The sequence below is a fragment of the Ischnura elegans genome, chromosome 10 (genome assembly GCF_921293095.1).
Source record: "Ischnura elegans chromosome 10, ioIscEleg1.1, whole genome shotgun sequence".
In the NCBI taxonomy this organism is placed as follows: Eukaryota; Metazoa; Arthropoda; class Insecta; order Odonata; family Coenagrionidae; genus Ischnura; species Ischnura elegans.
The window spans coordinates 25,354,014-25,381,727 of record NC_060255.1 but is presented as its reverse complement, the minus strand read 5'-3'; the positions used below and the strand labels follow the sequence as shown (position 1 = coordinate 25,381,727).

At 37.4% G+C, this 27,714-nt stretch overlaps 1 protein-coding gene across 1 annotated transcript; it reads left to right on the top strand.

Annotated features, from left to right (window-relative positions):
• The first annotated feature begins 5,591 nt into the window (after positions 1-5,591).
• LOC124166533 (neural Wiskott-Aldrich syndrome protein-like) lies at positions 5,592-24,247 on the top strand. Its single transcript, XM_046544084.1, has 9 exons — positions 5,592-5,799; positions 5,885-6,030; positions 7,413-7,640; positions 11,225-11,324; positions 12,521-12,816; positions 13,761-14,127; positions 17,008-17,204; positions 21,252-21,335; positions 23,186-24,247. The coding sequence occupies exons 2-9, from the start codon at positions 5,911-5,913 to the stop codon at positions 23,366-23,368; spliced, it is 1,575 nt and encodes a 524-aa protein (XP_046400040.1). The 5' UTR covers positions 5,592-5,799; positions 5,885-5,910; the 3' UTR covers positions 23,369-24,247.
• The last annotated feature ends 3,467 nt before the right edge of the window (positions 24,248-27,714 follow it).

Sequence of the window (27,714 nt, the reverse complement as noted above, 5' to 3'; positions counted from 1 at the left end):
AGGATTTCATTACAAAAGTAACTTCTTAACACCTGAAGACGTTGTGTTTATTACATTGATCGAAGTGCGATTGACCAATTCTTTCTGCAGAATAGGAAGTGGCTTCGGGGTTTTTGAGTCACAAGATGGTAGATTGTGTTGGAAGTTCGTCTATATTATCGCTACTAAATTGAAACATTAATCGTCTGGCTTCCTCAGAGCTTCCTGTCGCCCTCCAGGCAAGGTATTTTTAAATATAATCAACAGATTTAGGCGTTACTTGGTGGAACGATGAGATATTCATGGTTAAATAAAAAACACAGTACTGTTCCACAACCTTATAATTTAGCAGTCTACTAGTTTCAACGTTACAACGTCATTATCAAGCTTGATAATGACGTTGTAACGTTGAAACTAGTAGACTGCTAAATTATAAGGTTGTGGAACAGTACTGTGTTTTTTATTTAACCATGAAGGTATTTTTAAGTTGAAAGCATCATTGACTGCTTCGAGCTGAAAAATAAGTTCACCATAATACTCTCTACCGGACTGCCGAAAGAATACACATTTCACATGAGTAAACGCTTTCGCCAATATTATACGCAAGTCTCACTTTGTTATGAACTATAAAACATTTCAGATGTACATCAGCTACCTTTCCATTTCTCGGCATCGACTTTCGGCGCCGACGAAGTCAATTAAAATACCCTGTTATCATGATGGAATCAATAACAGGAAGCTTGATAGGATCAGCCTAAGAATAACCATATTCCTTCATCTTTACGCAATTTATCGCTTTCAATGGAGGAGAAATAGATCAAATAATAGCCCTGAAGTCACATTGGACAACTCCGATACGTCTGCACTTCAATAAATGAATCATAACCACGCCGTCGCATGTATTCAAGTATGCAACATCTACTATGGCCGTGCCGCCATGCCTCCTCGTACTGAACTATGACGTCACTTTTCTAGCAGCCAATCATCGGGCGTTTTCGCTTCTCACTTGAATTTGAAAATTCTCGTGAACTTTGATGCATTAAATATCGCAAACCACCTCATAAAATAATAAAAAACTTTCACCGAGGTATGCAAACATATATTTTTATATAATTTTGGGGCTATTGATTATATCTGAATTATATGCAAGTTCCCTATTGACAATCTTGGGCACAGTACACGAAGAGAACTTAAACGTAGATCAATGATGATAACGTAGTGTGGTGTATATCAACCTAAATGCCGTTGCATGTTCATGGAACTTCGTAGTTAAGTTCATTTTGTAACCGCCAGGACCGGGACAGAGGTTCGTAATATCATCATTACGAAAATTTCGTAATAATGTTTCTTTTACTGCAGATTGGATGGGCCTTTCTGTCGGGACCAACGAAGCTTCGTAATAACGTGAACTTCGTAGTAACGTTGTTCGTATTAACAAGAGTCTACTGTATTTTGAAACAGTGGTGACCTGAGGTGGCTCTATTTGTAAGGTTAAAAAAATGAAATCAATATACTAGGTTACTAAAAATAACCATAAAAAATGGGAAAAGAGAGATAACTTTTGAAAAGGGGGGAGTCATCAAGTTTTGGTAAGTAGTGAGGTGTTGAGCCATTGAACCATGTAAACCAGGGGTGGACAACCCATGGCTGACCCTTGCTGTAAATGAGTATCTATTTTTATGATTGCAAATTTTTTTTTTCAATCCTTCCTTAGTTCTTTTTTCATATTTAAGTATATATACATACTAACTTATTCTCAAGGATGTAAATAATCTCTGACATTGGCCACGTTCAAAAAAATTATCCATTCCAATCAATACCCTGAGGTTGTACGTATTAAAAATCCATAGTCTGGTTTTGTCCCGGGCTTATCCGTCAACTTATGGACTTGTCATCAGGATTCTTTGGAGCAGAATCTAAAGAATTCACTGGAGGATATGATTCCCTCTTTCTTCAATGTAGTTGAATATTGCACTATTGTTTTTTCATTTCATTAAGACCTTCAAAATTCATAGACACTGATGAAAATGCATTCTGTGCCTAAATTTGACCTGTTTGTGTAGGTTATAATACTCATTTTTCGCAGTTGACATCTTTCATTTCTCTTCTCTGGACCATGTCTCTTTCAAAAGGGTTATGTCTCGTGAATACTCTTTCCGTATGTATATGTAATTCTTGTCTGATTCATGTGATTAATTAAAAGTCATTGCTCTTGCGTAATGCTTGGGCTGTACATAGTGATGTACATAAAATTGGATATTGTAAAGTTCTGAATTAAATTGTGGAAATCACACATTAGATGCTTTCCAGTTCTATTTATTGCCTTATTTTTCTGATCAATACAAAGTATTTAATTTCTTGTTGAATGATTTTTTAAATATTGTAGGTGTTCTTAAAACTTAAGCTCATGCATATGCTCTAATGAAGCATCTGGATTGGCCCTAAATGTAAACTTTGTCCAACTGGGGGCCTTGGTGATCATCCAACAAGACCTCCTGCATGGGAAGAAGGCAAAGGGAGGCCTAAAATGAGTTACATGGTAAAAGTTTTTAAGAACATATGTCAAAGACAACAATCATGTTATTATGAAAAGGTTGGCAGATGGGTGAGTGGAGTGGAGAGCTGTGTCAAACTAAGATTTGGATTGTTGACACACGATGATGATAATGATCCTTGTGTTTTTTTTGTTTAATTCTCTGTATGTTGTGGTAGTTGATGAAATTTTCTGCTTTTTCCTTCTGCTTCTTTTGGCAGTGGGACACTCCCTTGCTCAATGTTGAAATCATCCCATGTTATTATGCTCAGCTTTATTTTTGATAAGTACTCTATTTTCAATTTACATACTTTTGAAAAATGAATGCTAGTGAAAATTTGGAGTAGAAATTACAATTTCCATCAAAAACTGGAAAAATCTCGTATATTTCCATATTACCTCTGTGCTGCTATTTTGGTCTCAAAAAATCGATTGTGGCTTTTTCTAGATATGTGAATTATATTATCTTCAATATGTAAACAGACTCTTATTTTATCACTATCTCATCATCAGCTGCATATCAGTTCTTCAGTTATTACTGATGGATTGATTTTGATGTAATGTAGAAACTGTCTCCGCAGTACAAGATTAATCTGTTGGCACTTTTGTAAACAACCAAAGCTAATGCTAACTAAGCATTTACCAAATGGAAATACCGAATTGGTGTTTTATTGGTAACTCATAAAAAAGATAGTTGTTAGAATATATGGTGGGCGAGGACCTTCATCAGGTGTCCTGGCACTTTCTTCTGGGACCAAATAACCCATTTTAAGCTTGAATTATGTATAACTGGTATGTATCTTCTTTCCAGATTTAGTCTCAATCACAATCTCAAAATAATCATCAAAATTTCTAAATTTTATTTGATGAAATGAAGAAGACGAACCAATAGTTTCTTTTGGGTTGCTCATTAACACATTTACGGAGGAGATGAATCTCCCCTCACAGTTTCAGACTGCTATGCAACCCATGGGAGGAGCATGAGTGGACTTCATTCCACATGGTATGACCCAGTAGTATGCCTAGGTTTGCCTTACAGCTGCTACCTAGAGAGAGCACTACTCTTTGTGTCATCCTGTCAGTGGGTGTGGATTTAGGGTAAGTGGGGGGTGTGAGGCAGTCTCTGTTTAAGGCCACTGCAGTAGGGGGGTACACCTAATAGACACCTTCATGGTGAGGCAGCACAGTGGCTTTAGAATGAGGCACATGCACGATCCCACTGCAGGGTTTCGGAGCTGCTGATTTCTGATAACTCTTTCATCACCTATGCATCAGGCTGAGGCTAGTGTTAGATGTAGCCACCTTTGGATGCATCACCCTGATAGTGCTTATCTCATTTATTGTCAAACTCAGTTATGAAGTTACCTCAGCAAGTAGGGTGGAGTAACATGCTGACTGTGCATTGCATGCACAATAATATTCCACGAGGTTAGCTCTGTTTGGTAGTGGGCTGAGTTTCATATGCAACCATTTCACATTGTGCCATCAGGGCCAGCTCATGGCAAAATACTTAGGCAGGCACACTGCTGCTGGGGATTTGCTATGGAATACCCCCAATTAAACCGGGCATTTGGCCCCCCCTATAGCTATGTTGCCTGGGTTACATGGCCCTTAATATATTCAAAGCGGGCTCGATTTTCATGAACGTCAACAGAATCGGTCAATAAAATAAGAAAGAAAAATGGAGAGAGGTTTTTGCACCATATCTTCCGTTCAAATATGTACTGCTACACTACCGTGCAAATGGTGCACATGGGTCGAAAGAGGGAAGCTTGCTGAAGGCCATGCACACGATTGGAAGACTCGAAAGTGGATTTTAGTCACGTATGGAGGTGGAAAAAGGCTGAGGAAGAGGAGGAGGAAAAGGAAAAGATTACGACCGGCAGAGCGTGTCTCCCTATTACGGCTTGGATGGGACCACGCCAATTGACGTGCTCCGCGCTGAATGTGTTAAGCCAGCACTGGATGCCATCAGTCTGGCCAGAGTATGACTTACTTATGGGTTATGCTATGCCCTTTTGTGAAACGAGTTTCATTCAGGGAGTTTTGAGTTAGACAGCGTGACCCACTGGTGGGTCACAACATAAGTTACTATCTGTAGAATAGGCACACCAAAGTTTTATGACTATCTTCTCATTTTGCTGAACAGGGAAATCAAAATTAGGAAAAATAGTAAATTTGCCTTAGTGCACGGCAGAAGTTATATGTGACACACTGGTGGGCCATAGCACAGCAAACATTTGAATCATCAGGAGATACTTATGCTGGACAAGACAAGGAGAATGATGGAGGACTGATGGCCATGATTGTTCTTCGAGAGGAACTCTTGATGAGGGAAGAGTGGATGTACCTACTTCCTATTGATTAGGTATGTACTTCACTCTCGTGCATATGATCTGATCTCTACCTACACACTCCACAAATAATGAAGCCACTATCATAACACTGGAATAGACCCTGGCATACAAGCAATGAAAGACTGTGACAATCACATCTCCATTTCTGTCCTGTTTCCAGAACAACTGAAAAAGTTATTCCCAGGTAAAATCATCCTTTGCTTGAGCCATGAGAAATAGAAAATATGCACACCATCTCTCTTATGCCAGAGTTTCAATCTGATGATGAAAGGATATTGTGGCAGCCAATATCAATGAGGACAGCAGGCATTTGTGCAAAAAAATATATAAGATGAAGTTGCCAGGAAGTCAAGGTGATTAATCATGTTTTAGTTAATCAGTCTTCTGGGATATTCCTGAACGCAAGACAAAATTATTCGCATCAGTTGGTGAGGTGAACAGCTCCATTAATTCCTGGTTACTGCCAACTCAATGCTCTTCAGGGAGTTAATTGCTGCCTAACTATCAAGTATAACAAAACTGCCCTAGTGAAGGAATTGTCCACGGTTGAGCAAAAGAGGCATTACCTATTTATTCCTAATTAATTTTGAAATTTAGACATTCCTAATTTAATAATGCTCTTTAGCCTCAATGAGCTAATTTTTCGAAAGATATTTATAAGGGTGATATCGACTCAAATTAAAATAAAAGGTTTGAATTTAACCGGGAATATTTCTCGCGCTTCCAGCGCCTCTACCGGTAGGTGATGCGTAAAAGAGTTAGCCATGTATTCGACATCCCCAGCAAATTCTTTGTATTTCAGAAAATAATTTTCGCAGGTTAGACAGTTCAAACGATGAATAAGTGCTAAATTATAGTGTGTTGTGTATTTGAGTCTCGCGAAAGTCTTTGCTGTGTTTCTTATATGTGAGCAGGGACGTATGTTCACGGGTAAGTCCAAACGGATATGTGCATTAGCTGTCAAAGAATTGGAACTTTCGTCAATAATTATTTAGTTTTGTATTCCTCTTTCCAGAGCGATCGTGTTAATGTTACAAGAGGATGACAGAAATGCGTTCCCACCCCTCAACGGGTAGTAAGCACGTCGAGAACAAGCCATCGAATATGATAACTAAAGAAGAAAATGAATTGGTGTTTCGGCTTCTTGGGAATCGGTGTCAAGTAGGTTTTACATCTCTTTAATGTATTTTTTCACTCCTGAAGAATACTATAAGGGCCTTCTTGTTCTTTGTTGACACAGCGTCTTTGCGAATCTCTATTGGTATAAGAACGTTGTCTTAAATTTGAGTCGAAGTATTCACTTTCTTTTCCGTTGTTGTGTATTGTAGCCTACTGTTTGTTGCTAAATCTTGGCTTACAGATTAAAGTGTAATGCTTCAATATCCTCAATGACTGCGCTGTCATGTCAGCGCAATGTTTCAGTGGTAGTTTACATTAATTTTAAGTTTCACATAGGTGATTTCGTCGGAGTAGGCTAATAAAAATCGGTAGTCTGCTTGAATCTACGTTTCATCGCACCATTGTAGTAGTTTTCTCACTCTGAGAACGATTAATAAATTGATGGAGACCCCACCTAAAGTTTACGTGTTCTCGTTTTTCAATTGTTCACAATTACAAATTGAAATCATATGGCGGAAACTATAATGCCACTGGGGTGTGCCCAGAATCTATTCATTGGCTTTCACTTTCAATGGTGATGAATCATTGAATACCACACTCTTTCCTGTTGAGATATGGTCTTTTCTTTTATTATAACGCAATATAATAAAACAAGTACCCCAAATAAGCAGCGGGAATGCCTTACGCGTTTAGTATTAAATATTTGTAGGCGTGTGAGGCAGTGCACATTACTCGTAAAATTGTTGGTAGATAATAAAGCCAAAAATTTGAGATCCACCCATTGTATTATTCCGGAAAAGTTTTGCAATTGCCACCGGAGCATAGTTGTTGCGGTAGTTGTGAGGCCTGTTTACGCATTAACCTGTACGAGTTAATGTCTAAATTGAAGCTGGAAACGCATAGTGTTAATTTTTATTGATGAATACTTCCCATATTGTCTAATTTTCTTAGGGAGCATAGGGATCAAGATAAAATGTGTTAAATCGTAATAATAATGTTGTAATCATCATTGATGATGTTAATATTAGAGGTAAGTTTCCCTGTTATCACTGAAGTAATGTTAAAATGTCTGGACATTATTTTTTTCAGTGAAAATATTTGTCCGGAAATGTCAGGGAATTTCGAAATTTCAATCTGTGGCCACCCTGTTTTACTTCGGTATTAGTCACTCTACTGTATTGCAATGTTCTTGACAGAAAATGCAGTTTATTTTTATGTAAATGAGAATGAAATTTTACACTCATGTGCCAGAGGGTTTTGGCTTCTAATTCTTGCTGTATCATTTATCTGTGGACCATTGGCCTACTGTGGCTTCTTAAGATCAGTTTTTAAAAAGATATCTTGTATTTGTTCAAAAATATGGTATGAATTGAATTTAACTTAGCTCAACTCATTATTTTCCAAAAATTCTTTTTTTTGTGCAGACATTAGCCACTTCAGTGGTGCAGCTGTACCTGAGCGAGGCGCCTGATCATAGAAGTTGGAGGAAGAGGGAATGTGGAGTACTGTGCCTGGTTAAAGACAACCAACGTCGGTCGTACTTCTTCCGCCTATTTTGCCCGTTGAGGCGCATATTAATCTGGGAGCATGAAGTCTACAACAATATGGACTACAAATCTCCTCTACCATATCTTCATACATTTGAAGCAGAGGTCAGTAAATAATGTGATACAAAATTTTTGTAGCTCATTTTCCTATCTGCTCATGATTCTGAGGTCTACCAAAATGCCCGTGTGTAAAGGCTGGTTTAATAAAAAAAAAATTGAGTGTAAAATAAGATTTAAGCAAGAAATCATTTAAAGTCTCCGGGATGTTTATGAAAAAAATTAACGTGCACTGCAGGTCATCTTTCACTCATTCCAGGAACTTTTAGCGAATTGCCTAACAGACTGTGTTAAAATTGAGTTGAATTGCTTCTTGACTCATTCACTAAATTCCTTTTCCATAGCTTATTACTCCATTCCATCTGTTGGGTCGTTTTCCTCCCCCTTATGCCTTCGGTGTGGGTGTCACATTTGGTTTTTCCGTTAGTGTTTGTTGAAAGCCAGGATTGTGTGGATGCAGGCTTTTCCATGTGCTTCGTCAGCAGTTGCATGGGAAATAAACCCACAATCACTTTCTTGCCTTTAATTTATCATAACCTTTGGCACATGGCACGGCATGCACATTTTTTGATCCTTTGAGCTGGATCGTGCCCACCAAGTTTATATCTATGTTATTTTCCTTTCCTGGATTTCATATTTCATAATTCATGGTTTGACTTTGAAAAACATGTCTCCCATTTCTTTGAGACTTTGAGACATTCTCACTAATCTCCTAGAGGTTTTTTTGTGCTTGCATTCTTGTATTAAATGATTATTGTGTAGGACACAGCAAATGTGATTGATGCTATTATAAAATTAATTATAATGTGATTGATAAAAACATTAATTTTTTATCATAATACTCTCTATTATTTATGTTCATGCTGTTGTTGCTGCTCAATTTACTGTTAATTATCCCCCCATTATCATTTCAGTATCAGTGTAGGAATTTTTATTTATTATTTTTCCTTTAACTTAGTTTATCAATGTAGGGAAAATCACAAAGACTTTTGTAAGAAAAGGATATAGGATATACTGGTACAAAATAAGGAGGGTATTTTACCTGTTTCGATTGTTTGATTTGAAATTTCCTTTTGCAACTCTAATGCTTAATTTCTAGTTCGTTACCAAATCCTTCAGGTTTTCTATCGAAACAATAAATGAAAATATATTTATTTACAGCTCGAAAGTACTAATTCATTGAAATCAATTAAAGGTTTATAAACTATAATTGCCATAAGTAATATTTTGTTGAAATTTATATATCTACCACCTATCTCCCGTGGTGTGATTTTTTAACGTTTAACAACTTATTTTTTAAAATAGCATGGATTTATTTTTCTGGACCATTTAGAAAAATTAGATGAGATACCGAGGAGACAGAAGGTATGGATGGAGCGAGTACTTAATGGGAAGGGTATCTTGAAAACAGTGTTAAAGAGAAGAATGTTAGGTAAACGAGGGAGAGGAAGGAAAAGAATCAGATTTTTAGATGAATGAAAGGGAGTAGGTCTTATTGTGAATTTAAGAGGGAAGTGCTTGATGGAAGGGGGGGCTCCCAGAATTCTTCTTAAGCACTCCATGAAAACTTACCTTAGTCGGTAGAATACTTTAATACTAATACAGCACACTCCCGACTATCCGGGCTAATGATGAGGAGAGGCAGCAAGAAAAATCGGGAAGCACGGATAATCCAAATTTTCACTTGAATATCATTTGATTTTCATAATTCATATAAATCAAATGATAAAATATTATTGTCTGTTATTCAGATTGCTTTCCGGAATCATTAACTGCTTTCTTTTCCTGAACGCGATCATTTTAGCGGCGAAAACTGATTGTACCCACATTCCTACTCCTCCGTGTGATACCTGGTTTCCGAAAAGCACGCATCCGTGGCTGCAAGATCACGGATTCAGAAAAAGGGTTTCCACGAATGCTTCAAAACCACTGTGCGACGTCGGAAACTACACTGTCAGGCACCACGCCGCGCAGTCGCGTCTTGCACAAGTTGTCTGGGATGTAACTGCTGCGGGATGAGGATCCGTGATCACTGAGCGTGATTGTGCACCACGATGCTAGGAAAACAGGAACATGGAACTCCCGTGAAGGCAATGGGAACGCAATCACGCCATCGTGCAGCAGCGGTTATAGGAAACCAGGACCTATGGAAAATTGCCTACGCAGGCGAGTGCCCGACTATGACTCATGCCATCTCTATTTCCACTTCCCTCGCTGCCTTCACACCTACTATTCCCTTTCTCTGCAGTTTGACCTTGACTCGTTGTGCCGTAAAAATGCTCGAGTGCTATGAAATCTCCAGTTCCCTTGGGCCGTATTCAACTGCATGGGAGGCCACAGCATAATTGCGAATTAGCGATAAGAAATATCCAATCAAAGATCGTAAATAACATTGTTCCTAAATTAAGGTTGTTCAAACATTGAAGAATCTTTCAAAATAAATCAAGAGTTTTTCCCGCCGTTGATTGTCGTCAGCACTGCTAGAGCAGATGTCCAAGTGGACTTAAAACATTCCTTGTCATCAAGTAAATAAATTAATTCCATTTTACGAAAGGAATTCATATAGAAATAATAAGTCCAGTGTAGCCTAGTATTAAAATGCAAATATCCTGGTGCTTTTGCGCCATTTTTATTTTTTTCAAGATTGCGGAAAATATCGAAAAAGTTTAAAACACATGCACAGATGAGCCGCAACATGGATAAACCGCAGCCGGATAATTGGGAGTCTGCTGTATACCTGTTTAAAAGCAATCTCCATGCATCAATCACAATTACTTTGGACGACCTAATGGTATAATTACTTTAAATGCCAAAGTTTTGGTGTAAGGTTTACTTAACTAGAGAAGAATCACAATAAGAAGTCATCTTTCCCAGTTACTCATGTTGGAGAATACAGTGCAACCTCGATATAACGACACCCCACGGTGCACTAATAAACACTCGCTATAGCGAATTGTCGCTTTACCGGAGGTGGAGCAAATAATAGCCAATATACCTGTTGCGAACAGATATACAGGAACAGGAGTGGTGTGGCGACAGATAAACATCTATCCGATAAACGTAAGCATAAATTCAGACGAAAGGCGATGTTTTTTTTTGCATCACTAAATTTCCTTACTCAAATAACGACTAACTATTCAAACAATTTATAAGCGCCGCACTGAATAAAAATCATGCAAAGCATTGTTTCGTCAATCATTATATTTATCGAACGACAGTTTACCACATAAATTTGAGACTGAGCACTCCTTTAACTTCATTTCTAACAGATCGCTAGCAATTACAGAGGTTAAGGAGTCTTCATGAAAGTCTTCTGGCGGTGAAACCCTCGCTATGGCGAGAGCCAACACCGAAAGGGTCTCGTAAAAACGAATTTTTTAACACGCCTATTATAGGGTCAATTGACTGTGCATCGGCTATCTCTCGTAATAGCGGGGGTGTCGCTATAGCCCGTACTCGCTTTAACGAGGTTCCACTGTATTACATATTGAGGTAATGGTATCTTAGGTGACCATAAAGGTCGAGTGCTCTGCTTAAGGAGCTGGAAGTGAAATTTGAGTAATATCCATATCATTGACTGAATTGTGTAATTAAAGTACAGTTATTAAACTTCTTTACTTATTTAATTTCAGGAGTGTATGGCTGCATTCAACTTTGCCAGTGAAAGTGAAGCCTCGGTAATGCAAAATGCCTTGTTGGAAAAACTTCAAAATAGGAAACAGAAAAGAATAGGTAATGGAAAAGCTTATAGAGAATTTATTATTAAATGAGAATTATTGGAAATGTTATAGATTACTTTTTAATGTAATAAATTGCTGGCTGTTGCTGAGGTTTATGTGTGCAATGGCTGACATTTTATTATCATTTCTTAAAATGTAGTTGTGATTGGAAGGCTACTGATTGAAACTGCTATGATAATTTTTGGTGCTTCTTTAATTTCTCACCTGATACATGATTTAGAATATCTTGTTTGTAGATAAATTTTCAAGTATTATTGCTTTCCGGATGAATTTCTTTACTTCTTGTGCATGAGACTGTAGGTAGAAATACAGTAAAGCTTCAATAGTCTGCTGATGGAGAGGAGAGCTCATGTGAATAATTGAAATATTGAGTCCAATATTCATTCACTGTCAAGTTATTATCAATATGTACTTGGGATTTTAGCATACATTAACCCTTTGAGTGCCGTGTAGTATTGCCTAATTCATGCATAAATTGCCGGGCTATTTTTCAGAGGAATGCGCACCAAATGAAAAATATGTATTTACCCTTGCAGGCTGAAAATGCTGGCTTTATCTCCATGGAAAAAAATTACCAATAGCCATGTATCGGCTTGAGAGTAGACCGTATTTACAATCATAACAAGTTAATACTTTTGTTTTATCCTTTATCCAATGCACTAGAATGTTGTAACCAATAAATAATTCCCATTTAGTAAAAACGACATAACATTGAAACTGAAATTGTGACTTTATTTTGTGTTTTTTCATAATGTGTTATGGAATTCTTAATTTTTAGTCAGTGACCAAACTGGTGGCTCTGAAGGGTTAAACATTATATTCCTAATAATTTGTAGAAATTTTATTTGGTAGAGAAAATATTCTCTTCTTCATGGAGTGACTATATGAGGAGAAATATGGTATTTGTGTTAACCTTTCTAATGATGTCTGTGCCTTGCCTATATGATTATTCAATCAGTCTGTTAACCTGCCCTCTGCCCTGTAATCTTGTGTCATTCAGCCTTCTGTGGTGTGAATTATCTCTCCTGAAATCTAAATTTTTGTAGTTTACTGCCTAAGCTCTCCTGTCTTTACCTATGATTTCATGATTCTCCTGATTAATATCATTATCTGTGGGACACTTTTCTCAATTCATCGTAATCATATATGTTGTTATAATTATATATTATTTTTATGTTCTTGATATAGATCGTCGATCCAGGCCTCCAAGCCAGCCTCTTGCTCCTCTTCAACATAGGGATACTGCAAATATCCAGCCTCCAGGACCTCCATTGCCTAATGGATTACCTGAGTCTCCTTCACTCTCAAGAGGGAAAGAGAAGTCTAAGAATAGAAGGGAGAAGGAGAATCGTAAGAAAATCACTAAGGCTGACATTGGACTACCTCTTGATTTTCGTCATGTGTCTCATGTTGGTTGGGATCCAAATAGAGGGTTCGATGTGGATAATGTGGAGGATCCTCAGTTGAAGCACTTTTTTGCCATGGTAAGTACATTTTTATGAGTAATACATTATGTGGTAGCATTTAAAATGTACTCGGGATCGCCACCGGGTCAGGAACTCCATATCTGCCAACGTTTCGATGACCGAGTCGGACATCGAAACGTTGGCAGATATGGAGTTCCTGACCCAGTGGCGATCCCGAGAACTCTTCACCAAGTCCATTCGCTGGGAAAGCACGAAATCTTTCTTCATGTAAAATGTATTTTTGTACCTTGATAAGGACAGTTGCCAAAACTTTGATGATCATGATGAGTATTTTTTGACCTTTTTTATGTACTCAACGAGTGGGAAGTTACTACATATTCCTTTTAATTGATCTGAGGTTTCCGCGGCGTTTCTTCGTTTAGATGTCCGCGCGGAGGAATGCCCGGAAGCCAAGACTCATATTCCTTTTAATTTTTTCATGGGTGAGAATTTTCTCCTAATTAAGTGTGATGTTCCCAGCCTTTCTTATTTTCTGATTGATTGGAAAAATATTAATGAAAATAGAGATTTTTCCTTTGTCAATAAAAGTGTGTATAAAAGTATGATAGTGGATTCTCACCCAAATATTTTATCTTGGCAACTTTTTGACCCAGTATTCTAAAATATTTATTCTCTAAAAATTCTTATTTTTAATTGATTGGAAAAATATAAATGAAAATAGAGATTTTTCCTTTGTCAATAATAGTGTGTATAAAAGTATGATAGTGGATGCTAACCCAAACATTTTATCTGGGTGACTTTTTGACCCAGTATTCTAAAATAATTAAATCTTTTTCATGCACAATGTATATATTTTTGCCCTTGGCATAAATATTTATGTGGGTATGCCTCCAAGAACAGGCTATGTGACCATTCTAATTCTCTACTTCCGTGTTAGATCTTTATAATATTTTCCATGATAAAGATATGCATATATTTGACTGTTTTATTTTTTACTACAGGCTGGTGTGTCAGACAGTCAACTTCAAGATAGAGAAACGAGAGAGTTCATTTACGACTTCATTAATAGGCACGGAGGTATTGACGCTGTTAAAGAAGACCTCCACGCCACCCCTTCCCCACCCTCTGGACCTTCACCCCTGTCATCAGCACCTTCAATGCCACCACAGTTACAAGGGCCTCCGCCTCCAGTGCCTGCGAGATTTGTGAATGCTCCCGGTATGCGCACAACTGCACCTCCTCCCCCACCCCAGCAGCCTCCCCCGCCTGTGCGCACTGGGCCACTCCCTCCCCCTCCTCCTCCCCCTCCGCTCAGGACGATCCCGAGGGCCGATGCAAGTCAGCCGCCTCCTGCAAGTAGGGGTCAAGGTGAGTTAACCCCTTCCACTTCAATTTATTTTCTGAATATTGTGCTCCTATCCTCTATTTATTTATTCTGTGGTTCTTTATAAATGGAATGTTAGGTAATGAAACGATCAGGGTGTCCAGTCACTGGGAAATCTGAGATAATCTGGAATTATGCATGAGTTTTTGCTCCAACCTGGAATTTCGATATCATTTATTTCAAAGTCATTCCACATAAAATGTTGCTAGTTCAACACCCATTTTAATTTGGCCTAAAATTTATTTGTCTTAATTTTAAGTGCAGTAGCTTTGTAGAATTTTTACAGCCGCGGCGAGACATAGAATGTCAGGCAAGACCACAGAATTGAAATACGAAGGTTGCCGCCGTTTCAGGAAGTTATGCACCTCAATTTTTTTCTCAGCCGACAACCATCGTGCGAATGCGAAACATCAATGTGCATTACCTGAAGTTTCATGGGTGCCTGTGCAAAATTTCTGGCTCCTAAGAGAATTAGCATATCTGCTGGACCGTTTCAATATGGCGTCTGTAAGTGATGTATGTTACAAGCAGCGTGCCATAATTGAATTTCACACTGCAGAGAAACAAATTGTAGGTAATATTGTCGCATCCCTACGGCAACCAGGACTCTGAAAGTTGGGATCGCAGACCGTCCGGGCGACAACTGGGGGAGCTAGGGAGAAATAATAGTCAAGACTTTCAAACACATAATGGATTTATTACCGTCTGGGTTAGAGTCTCTCTCTTGTTCACTGGGGAGGCTAGTGCTTCTCAGGGTGCATTCAAACATTTTGCCAAAGACTGATAATTGTGGAGCAGAATGCATCCTGTTTTGCACCAGCCTGAGTCGCGCAACGGAAACCACAACGTTAGCTCTGCTTTCACAAAGCCGTGCCTTGACGCACGGGGCCTGTGATAGCCTGACCGCTGAGTCCACCCAAGTATGTAGAGGTCGTGAGGAGGTGACTTTGAGCAGTCTCTTATGCTCGTGTGTCCTTCATCGTGCATCAGCACTCACAGGTGCAGGCGAACTGTTTGGCCGTTTACGGACACAACAATATTAAAAAAGGTTTGTGCACAGTCTATGGAGTATCTGCTGTCAATATGAGTTTAGTTAGCCACTGGGCTCAGAGGACAAGGGCATCAGAAGGCGGTTCGGCAATGCTCCAAGATTTGCAGCGGTCAAGGACCTTAAAAATCATTGGTACCAACTGGGCAAACACACCCTTGTTTCGCGCTGGAGGAAAGCTGTAGAACGAGACGGGTATTATGTGGAAAGATAGGGTGTGTAGTTGAAACATCATTCTTTCGTGTGTTAATTGTCATGATGTGCAATGAATAAATTCAGAAGAAAAAAAATGGTTCATTACTTTCTGGGCCACCCTCGTGGTAATTCAAAAGTAAGATTCAAAAACACGAAGAATAGAATTCCATGTAACGTCAGCATCTACGTAGGAGGTCGAAGCAGCTTCTTGGCTTGCATTGAATATATTTAAATTTTACATAAAATGTGCGTAACTAACCTATTCCTTGTCCTTTAAAACTAAACATAAATATAATATTATTTAGCAGTATTGCAGTAATTTTGGGTGTTTTTAAATCCTTATCCATCAAAGTAATCACCGAAGATTAACCTGGAATTTTGTAAAATAGAAAAAAACCTGAAATTATGGATGAATTTTTCTGATTTGATTGGCTGGACACCCTGTTAATGAAATTATATTTTTTAGTTTATAATCAAAATAGAAAAGTGAAATAAAAAGTGATTATTATTTCATATTGTTCATGAACAAACCCTCTTCCTGTAAGAACATCGAGAAAGCAGCCATCACTACCTGTATTTTAGTTTTACGTTTTGTTCCTTCCAGTGCATCATATTACTTGAAATATGACTTGTACGTGTAAATTGTGGATGTTTTAATATTGTTAAACTTTCAAAATATTTCTATTTTCCCCTAAATAATGCTAAAATCATGAAAATCTGATGACAAGCTTCACTCGTCAATATGCAGTTTGGCACTGTAAGATCATGTCTAGCCAGACTCGTCATTTCAGTGGAAGGAGTTAAGAGTAGAACCTCGTCATAAAGAAATTTACAGGATGCAAAAAGTAGAGAATTAATTATTATGAAATTTTTGTTTGCGAAGCTAAGTTTTTCGACCAAATTTTCTGTAATTGTGTGGATTCTAATATAAGGGTCAGTAAAAGTTATGGAAATGGTTAACATTATTTTAACACATTTTTCTTATCAACTTGATAACTATAATTTAAAAATTGTAAAGATATTGGTTGTTCACAAGGCACACGCTTTATCGATGTTTGATGAGATTTGCACCTATTCTTTACCTACTATGATATGAGGAATGTCATATCTAATGAAGACACTTGTCTGTTAGCCGTAATATTCATTGGAATTCGCACATATTTTTTTGGCAGTATGTGCCTTTTGTATCTGCATTGCAAATTAGTACATCACGAATGGACATTGAGCTCTCGGAAATCAAAACTTCTAAACATTGAATAAATTTTCATGTTGCCTAATAGTACTGTGTAATGTGTGAAGTTTCACAACCTTTAGAGCTGGTTTCTGAGAAACATGCTTCAGTGGCTGCTAAATGTACAAAGGCACAGTCATGTAAAGTGGTGAATTGCTAAAACACGTGCGAGAATGTGTGGACGTAAGATGGAGAGATGCGTGGAGATGAGAAAAATAGCCCCTGTTCTAATTTCGTTCATGCATTAGTGCAATTCCATGCCATTCAGAGAAATTTATGGAGTTCTAACCTGCACAATTCTGTGCCCCATGTAAAACTGCTTTTAAGGACATATCTGTAGTTTTAAGCTAGGGATAGTTGTAATTATTGAAATTATTGATTTTTTTGTAGCTGCAGGGTCGCCGTCAGTGGCTCCTCCACCTCCGCCACCTCCTCCTCCACCCCCCCTGGAGCCACCTGCACCACCGCCCCCACCTCCCCCTGGGCCTCCAGGATCCGATGGTGGTGCGCCAGCCCCACCATTACCACCAGTGTCTGATGCACATTCGACCCTTATGGATGCCATCAAGAGTGGCAAGACACTCAAGGTATATGTCTATTGTATGAATTCTAGTATGTGGTAATGTTTACTTCTTGTGCCCTCAACAGAAATGATAGATCAATTTCAAGGTTTCATTAGAAGATTAATGAAATTGAGTACTATGAATACCGAAAATTTATTATTTAAATTTAACTTGAGATGGGTAAAATAGCATTTTTCTAGAATTCAAATATCAATTATGAATACCTAATTTTTTCAGTGTACCTCACTTGAATGACAAATATTGCATTACTGAAAACAAAATATGCATTATTTCATCCAATTTTAAGTACAAATGACAAAATAAAAAATGCTGAACACTTTACAAGTCATTCTTCTTCAATTTGGCTCATAAATCCTGACGCAACTCACAACCAAGATTACACCAAACTTGGGCGCATAAAGCACGACAATTCTTTTGTTTTTGTTATATGTGTATTAAAGGATATCTCATTAGTAATGCTTTGCTGCATTTATTGCAAACGCAAGATTAAATAAAATAATATAATAAATTAAAATTAGTGATGGGTCGGTTCGATTCCTCGATTCTCGACCAAGAACCGGAATCGAAAACGAGTACTTGCCAAGGTGAAAAATCGATTCCGATTCCAGTAGTACTTCAAACAACAAAATATACGACCGCGTTTCCAACAGTCATTTGAATTTTCGCGCCACGTAATCGTAATGACAAAACACATCTTCTAGGGATGTGCGAGTACTCGAAAATTCAAGTCGATCGAATAGTTGGTACTCGACTCGAGCATTTCGAGTAGCATTACGAATGTCGAGTCGAGTAGTTAAGGTTACAGAGCTTTCGTGGCTAGTAGGTCCAGCAATCTGCCGGCAGGAAGCGCTATCAGCGCTATCATGAAACTCATGTAATAATGCAGTTTTTAAAGCCGATAAGTCATTCTAATGCCTTGGCCAGGTAGTTTCAGCTTGCCGAGTACACTATAGTTGTCGACGTGGGCGCCGAATACCTTTATGCCAGCCGCGGCGGCCGATCGTCTTCCTACCCGGCGCACACTGGTCCGAAATCGGAAAAAGCTGGAATAAAGTTCAAAATGACCTTTTTGGGGATAGAGACTTGAAACTTAGCGTAAATAATCATAAATCATTACCAGATATAGATTTATATGCCATTTTACATATATACAAACCTTTAGTGAGATAAAGAGGCCCAAACATGACCAATTTTTCGATGCCACACGAGATATCGTTTTTCCTCAAAAAATCTTTGAATTTATCCAAGTGGTTTTGCGTTGGTATGAGTTTTATAGAATAAAAAATGCAATATTCCTTTGATCTGGTGCTTTGCCTGTACTTTCAATGACTTTTGAAGATTGGCTCTCGTCTGTCTGGTTTTACGACGCAAAATGGCCGACCCGTTTTTCGCATGAAATTTGACATAAAGTAGACATTATCTTTCGTTTACGATAAATATAACTCGGAAAATTTGAACCACTATTTAAAGTAGTGATTTCTAAAGAGTACTAATTAGAAATCTAGAAAAAAAAAGTCTGCGACGAAGGAAATAAGAGCGATTTTTCAATCGCGCGTCAAGGCTCAGCTACACGCCGCGGAACTCTAAGGCTCGGTAGCAGCGGACGATTTTTCAAGTTTTTAAAAACATTAGTCTTGAAAATCATCATTTAAAGCATGGATAATCGTCTTCATTGACTTAAAACACTAAACTGAGGATGTTTATAAGGACTATGTATAGATCGACTAGGCCATCTAGCGCATTACTCGAGTGAAAATACTAAGGATTGGATATTTTTCGGAACCATCCCAGGAATAAGAAATATGCCTCGGGTATTGAAGTAAAGTGAAGAGATTACGTCAGCATGCTTAAGAGAGAGAAAAATGAACTGTTTCCGTGAAAGGCAACAACCGATACCCTTTTTCCCTTTCCACCTTCGCCGAGGTGAGTCGCGCGGAAGGGGGAGTTTTCACACCACAAGGCTCTTTTAGCCTTTTTTATTACTGCGTCCGTCCGATGTGATATTCATCTGTAGCGTTTAGTTTCTTTCTTGAACTTAAAAAAAGCAAGAGATTTTAAGGTTGATTAAATGACGTGAGAAGTATAGAATTTTTTTGGCTCTACAAAACCAAAGTTTAGTTCTATAGTTCGTTCGCTTCGTCCACTTGAATTCCATGAAGATTCAAGATCAAAAAAAATCGTTGATATAATTTTTAATAAAAATTCCAAAGTCTCCATAATCTTGCAATTTTGGTAGGAAAGTACTTGTCCAATCACACAAGTGTGTAGCAAAAGGCAATTATCTGCAGGCAGTAATACTGTAACATGGAGACGTCAAAACCTGCTGGCTGAGCATGTAGAATAATTGGTTTTTCTGCTTGAGAATTTGAAAGGGCCAAATATTACATGATTCATATATGTAGTATGTAATCTTTATTACACGTGTAATAAAGATTACATACTGAGTACAGAAATTTTCATAGGTACCTATGAAAATTTCTGTACTCAGGGCTCTCCCTTGTAGTTTGGATACATATATATGGTCGACATATTATGAGTGCCAATATTTTAAAGTAATACCTATCATGTAACACCACTTTTCAGGTATTTTCTGTTTTGAAATTTAGCTATTATATTTTAATTACATAGTGATGATATGAAAGATGCTTTTGTCAACTGACTCTTTTACAGAGTAATATTTTTTAAAGTGGTTTTCTTGTTGCCTGGAATTAAGTGATATTTTTCTTGGAGCCTATGTCATCAGAATCGATGGAATCGGTATCGGTAGAATCAGAATCGAAATGTCAGAATCGGAATCGGGATCGGAATCGATAAAATTTTGGAATCGACCCATCACTAATTAAAATGTTTAAAAACAAAGTTTTTCTCGCGAACTAAAAAGAAGAAAATAAATTTCTCATCCAAATTGTCTAAAGACAGTAAAAAAATTAATTAATTTTTGGGATTATCATTTTTTTTGATTATTCTAAATCGGTCTGCTTGACCATTAAATATGCCTGTGCTACATATTTCTTTATATTTTCCATCTTCACATATGCTTTGGCCATGAAAATTAAGTTTGGGGAAACCAAAAAAATCCGCAAATTCATGGCAGGTGACTACTGTAAGCATGAAACCTGAAACATACAATTGTAACCCACCCTCTACAAACCCACTGATTTCAAAAGTTGGGAATTTTGTACTTTTTATTTCGTAAATTAGAGTTTCTGTTGTAGCAAAAATGATTAAGCACTTATGTTATTGTCCTTTAAACTCCTGAGTTTAGTTAGCATTTTCAAGCAAAGAAATAATTGTAGCTAAACAAAACGTTTCTCCTGCAGAAGAGGGCACTCGGAACCATTTTGGGTATACCTAGAAGAGAATCATGTAGACCACTGTTTGTTAAGCTGGGAATTCTCACGCTTCCTTGTCTCTATATATTTAAACTATGTGTACTAGTTGAACTCAACCTTCATAGACTAAAGCTAAATCAGGATATACATAATCACCAAACTAGATCACATACATCCATCCACATAACCCTCCACAGACGAAAACTCTCCTACTCAAGCCCCATAGCTGTAGGCTCAAAAATATATAATTCACTCCCCCCCAAACGTAGGAGCATCTCCTCAATGAACAGATTTAAAGCTGACCTAAAAAGATATCTTGTAAACAAATCTTACTACAGCATCCAAGAGTTCTATATTGATCCCTAAAAATATGTATAAATGTATGTGAATGTCACTTATTATTTTATTGTGTTCAATTGTTTAGTGTTACATCTACTGTTCAGTATGTTATATTTTTATGATTTATTTAACTTCCATGATGTGTCCAATATCTATGTTCTGTGGCTCACTGTAATATATGATCTTCTGGACAAATAAAATTATAATAATTATAGCTGAAATTGAATACATACTTTAACATGGTTAATAATTTGTAAGGGTACGTGATAATCTGAGCATGAAATGTTTTTGTTTGCAGGTAAAATAAAGTACTGTATGTGAGCCAAATCAAAATGAATTATGTATATCCTTATTAATATTTTTCCCATCTCTATCATAGCATGTGGAGGTTGATAGGAGACCCAGTGCTGATTCTCGAGGGGAATTACTGGATCAGATTCGCCAAGGTGTTGAATTGCGATCGGTAAGCTTAAAATGCTTATATATTACTCATGTAATAATACTTGAATTTCACCCTCTCCCCTAGTTACACTCTTCCGATTAGCACTGTTAATATTTTGAGGCCTTGTTCCAGTTTTACGCCCTGTGAGTCCATGGTATTGCTCTTGGTAGTTTTGTGATGCTCTGTGATTGCTGCACGTCATGCATCCTTTGACTCAATCAGAATCATATTCTGCTACAAGAACTAATTAGTGCTTGTGCAGTACCTCATAAAGTGTCAATAACACACATCAATCTGTTTTGCTGTAATCATTTATCATAATGAGATTAAAGAAGTGTCAAATAAGCAGATTGTACTAAATTGCGCATTACCTAAGGAATAGTTTACATCTTTATCTGGAACGTTTAAAATTGATATTTTTTCTGCACTTTATCCATCATTAAGCATGTGTTATTACTATTTTTTAGCCTCTTTTTATGCCAAATTTTAACTGAGGGAAGAAACTTTGTGTTAAGCTCACTTTGTGCTATAGCTTAAATGTTCAGCATTATAAGCACCTGGAATTCTCCAGGCTTTGTGTGGTATAAAGGGTTAATTCTGGATTGAGAAAAGGAAAAGCATCCATTTTTTTATATCTACTCTCTGGTATATCAATCACTGTGTTGATGTAATGTCATAATTATAGTTGGGTAGTAATTGGGTCATCCCATCAATGAAATTCTGTATAATTCACTGACTTTGTTTTAATGTGAGTGGTGGGAAAGTCCTTTAGCTTTTTCTCTGCTAAGGGAAAAAGTTCACATTATCATTATGAGTAAAGGAACTTTTTGGAGATTGGTTTGAAAAATAATTGAAGAATTCTTTCCATAAACCCTACTGGATGAATTAATTCTTAAATCAGAGGTAGCAAATAAAAATGTAAACTTATTCCTCAGAAACCCTTCTCTATCAAAAAAGAACATCAGTGTAAGGGTAAAGGCACACTTGGTATAATTCATCTCTTTGAAAATCCATCCATCCTTTTGTTACACCACGTGCATCTGTGCCACAGAGCTGCATTTCTGAAATGAGCTGTAATTGGAATTGAGGATGATTTTAGTAGACTGTAATTTCTTAAGTACAACCACTTGTGTGTAATGTATGTGTTAAGTGAGAGCAATGAATGGAGGTTTAATAACTTGGTTAAGTTAGCTTAGGTGAAGGAAACTACCATATTGTGATAAATTAAATGTATTCAGTATAAATGTTAGTGAAGTTAGTGGTGGGTTAATTCACTTGGAGGAAGTAATGCATTGTAACAATAAAAGGCATCTTGTACTTTCCACACGCAATACGTGGAAACAGGTTCCGACATATTCTTCATCGCAGGAATAGAAGGATCAACAACTTGGCAATTTCCACGTAGCAATTTATTAACACCGACCATGGTTTCGTTACAGAGTAACATTATCAAGGTGAAAATTCAGGTAAATTGACAGTATATATAGCAGAAGGTTGGGTAGGGAAAATTACCGGGAGCTGTTGGTTAGGGGGAGGTAAGGGTTGGGGTTGGAGCTGGGTATGGCATCACTGTGGGTGGGGGTGGTGGAGGGGTGGATGAGTAAAGGGGAAAGTGGAGGAGAAGGAGGAGGAGTTGATCCTTCTATTCCTGCGATTATGGATTTCTACCAAGTTGCGCCCGCTACGATTAATTAATCAATAATATTCTTCATAATTTTCAAACTGCAACCGACGAAGAATACGTTGAAACCGGTTTACGAGTATTAAATCAGTGCTGAAAGTACAAAGTGCCTTTCATTATTATGAAAAATATTAGTGTTAATTGACTAATTCCATGAAAAATTATGGAAATATTGCCCTTTTTTCTCTAGGTTTCTGCTGTTCCAAGAAATGATCGACCTGTATCGTCTGTCACAGTAGCTGACAGTCTAGCTGGAGCTCTTGCTAGGGCTCTTGCGGAGAGATCTCGGGCTATTCATTCATCATCAGATTCATCGTCTGATGGAGGTGAGGACGGAGAAGACGGAGATGACGATGAAGAATGGGAAGACTGACCAAAAAGTCGAAGCTGCAGCACCATCGGAAGCTCAGCTAGCTAGATCGAAATCAATTTTAATGTTTTTAGCTCATTTTATTTATCCCCTAAGTTTTGAATATTTTTACATCTGGTCAACTGCTGTATTTATTTGAAAATATTTTATGGTTCCAAGATTCTGAGCTACAATTGATGTAATATAATACGGCTAATACGGTTGGAGTTAAGTCATTATAGGTAGCTTGGTATAAGAATATAATTTGATGAATATTTTTTAATCTGTTCTGGCAAGAAATTCAGCGGGGACTTCTATACCATTTACAAGGACTAAATTAGTGCTTGTGTGATGCCTTATAAAGTGTCAATAATGCACATCAGCCTGTTGTGCTGTAATTATTTATCATAATAAGAGTAGGGAGGAGTCAACTAGGCAGATTGCACTAATATTTTTACACCTGGCCAAGGTTTAAATACTTCAAATGGCATTGTTGAAAGTAGTTTGATTGTAAATTGGCTAGTTAAACTATTGTACTAAAAACGGTTATTAATGCATGTACAAAGTAAAAAGTACTGGCCAAATCTGGCATATTTAAAGGTAAATTCTTTAATTTTACTAAACGGAAGTAAATGGGCAAGTAATTTAATTTTCAAAATACAGTCTTCCTATACCTTACTCTATATATTACTTCCTTGCCAGGAATCAAATCTAGGTGTATGGTGACCTAACAGTGTTCATCTATCAGTGACCTGTACAACTGGCATCGAAATGTGTTGATACTTAAGATTAATGAAAAAAAGAATAAGATTCAGCACATTATAACTAATTGAGTTTTTCTGGTAGTATTTTCGTCTATTAAAGCCTTGATAACTTCATTCACTTATTGATTAGCTTTGTTAACCCTTTCAACGCTGAGGCTATTTTTTGTATGGCTTTTCCCTGACTGAATGCATTTTTTTGGGTTTTTCAGTAATACTGTACCTAAGAAACAATTGTTCTTCAGGAATTAAAAAAAAAAAATTTTAATGCTAAAAATTTAAATTTTTTCAACGGACGTGAATTCACGTCCTCAGCCATACGCTTGAGGCCGCTCTTAGTTATGCAGGGTAGTATCAACGCCCCTTTACGATCATATATCCCTCTTAAGTTTTTAGCTACCCCTTTTGCTGGGAAAAAATGCAAAGCCTTTGAAATATAGTAATGCAATATGATGTCTTATTTTTATTTTTATTTAAAATTCCATAGATTCATAATTTATCAATTTTGTAATTATTTTGCAAATGCTGATATTTTTCTGCTAAAAACGCGATCTGCTAAAACTACAACGGCTAAATAGCTATTTCCCGCACTCGTTCTTCTGTTCTGTGAAATAATAGAATGAAATATGTTTTATGTTATTTTGACATTTGAATCTAATATTTTTTTAAATTTCGTTACGAAATTTTGCAGAAAGAACTAACACAGTTTCTAGCAGGATTTATAAAGGAAAAAAAACTTTTAAAACAGGTATAATTTATTTTTACATAGCGCTAAACATATAAATAATATGCACAAAATGCAATCGCACAAATTCTAAATAAACAAAATCCTTTCACAATACTTTTTACAAATTTATAAACCTAAAAATAGAACAGAAATTACAACTTCATCAGACTGCAGAGCAAGAAAACATATTAATTATACACAAATAAAAAAATACAGTTTCCATCATTGAAATTATTATGTACAAATATTTACAATCGCATATTTTCATGGAAAGCCATGAAACATGTGTCGACGCAGAGGGGAGGGTGTCCCTCGCAAGCAGGGTAAAAGAACGTTGTGTCTTTTCTTATCCCCTTCTTCTGGCATTCACGGAACCTTCTTTGCACCGTTCTGTCCCTCTTGCTTTTCTCGTCAATTGGAAGGGTGTGAGGGAAATGCCTTGATAAGCCTACGCCTGTGGAAGGGACTGAAGGGGAAGGGCCTGAAGGGCGAGTGAAAGCAGGGGAAAGTAAAGATTTAATTACCGAAAGCCGAAAGTCATAAAATGAATATCTGGGATGCAATTTCTTATACAAATAATAGCTATTGAGGAGGAGAAGGCGGAAGATGTGAATGCCCAACTTCTTGTACCACTTGAGAGTTTTTCGCTCAATTGGATAATAGGACATCATCTGATCAGTGTGATCAATGCCCCCCATCGCCTCGTTGTATCTTGCAATTGCCTCAGGTTTGGGAATGGTTCCCCCTCCCCTTCGGCGGGGGACATCGATCATTTCGTCGCTATACTGCGAACTGATCATCAGTACTTCTCTCTTGTCTTTCCACTTCATGACGCAGACATCGTCACCAGTGTAGGCATTCACAACTTCCCCCTTCTTTAATTTTTTTGAATTAATTTGGGGAGGATTACACTTCCGGTTAGTTCTCAAAGTTCCGGTACATTAGGTCTTCCGCTCCAGTAGTTGGTGGGCCAAATTGACACTGTTGTAATAATTATCCATAAATAATGAATGGCCAGCATCAAGGTGACCCTCCATTAGCTTATTCACAGCAGTGTCAACAGTGTCAGCAGCCTCCGGAGTTCCTCCGTGGAGGTTATTACTCCCGAAGCTGCCATTCTCCTCGACTTCGGTGGAGGAATGTCCTCCGTAATATCCTGAGGATCAGGAGTACGCAGGGGACTGACTTGAGAAGTCGAGGGTCGAGGACTCTCCCTAAGGGTGGATTGCTCCACACCTCTTTTTTTTCCTCCCCGAGTTTTATTTTAACCATTCTGAAACATGATAAATGAAAGCATAGTATGATGGCATACTTTTATGGACTAAAAAAACATTTTGGATGATAATATAATTTTCCACTATTTATAAGATCTCGATTAAAAAAAGATAGACCTGATTTTAGTAACATATTGGTTCAATGATGAATGAATAAATTAGCAAAAATAGCAAAATGATCTTTGTATATTTATAAAAAACTATGGCGAGTTTGGTGTCGTTTTCCATCATTTTAAAAACACTTTCTAAATATGGTATGTATAGCATTCATTAGAAAATATTTAGCTTGTATCGCTATGCTATTAAATGCCGAAGAATAACTCAGATCTACTCCACTCCCATTGTCATAGGCCGGGGTAGGGCGTTTGCCTGCGGAGGATTATAAGGGTCGGACCTGCAGGTACCCGGAGACCAGCGGCCGTCCCGTTTTGCACAGAGCATGGGCAGAGCTATTTACCGCCGGGAGATGACATGCATTCCGAAATATTCTCAGAGGGAATCCCCGAGCCAGTCGGTAGACCATTGAACTCTGCTTCATAATAAGAAAATATCCTCTGACGCCATCCTGCTTGAGGGTTCTTCCGCCCCAACACCCTCATCCCTAATGCTTTTCACGTGGCAATAAACCCTCTTTGTGTCTGCGAAACTTCCGAAAGCAGGGCCAAGAAGGTCGCGCGCCACCCCGGCAATTGATCAAACAAAAGAATATACGGAGAGAGTGAACCGTATCTGAAAAGAGTGAAATGTCGAAGACTGCTAAAGATATTGCTAGCGACCACTTCAACTCCAACTTTCAAAACATCCTTTCCTGAACCGCCAAATCTCTAACGGGAATGACAACACTTCCACGGATAATTATTTTTCTTGATTTCCTGATTATGCAGATACCAAGAACACAAAGTTATTGTCATTCGCAATGAAAAAAGATATTTTGTTACGCAGCAAGCGAGGACCGAAAAATTTTAACAAGAATACCAAAATGTTCTTTGATATCGTGTCTTTTTTTATGTTTCCAGCATTATGATAGTGGTAATTAATCACAAATAACAGCAACAGCACTTTCAACCTTCAGTAATGAAGGCATTATATGCTTATACTTACTAGTAATAGGTACGAGTTTACGAAGAAAAATTAACAATTTATGCATGAATTTGTAATGCACTGGTCCGAGGATTAAATATAAAAATTGAAGAGCGCATAAGTGTCATTTGAAAAATAAAATAAATGAAAATGTTACTTGAGCAAAAACAGAAAATAGCTACGTTTCGCCAAAAAATATTTCGAAGCAAAAAAAGTATAACATAATTACTTACTCATTGACTCACCCAAATTGAAGGGAGACGAAGGAAACAAATAATATCAAAACACAGGATCGGGATATTTACAGATCCTGAATTCTGCAATCGATTGTTTGCTGCTGCAGTATCTTGTGTAGGGAGTAATAAGAAGAAATAATGAATACACGGTACATGGGTGTTTAAAATAAAAATAGGATCTATGCACAATAAATGATTAAAAAAATGCATTCAATGCTTCATCATGCCATATTTCATCGCTAGTTAGAGAAGAATATTCGAAGAATATTTTGGATAACGACAATTTATCGCC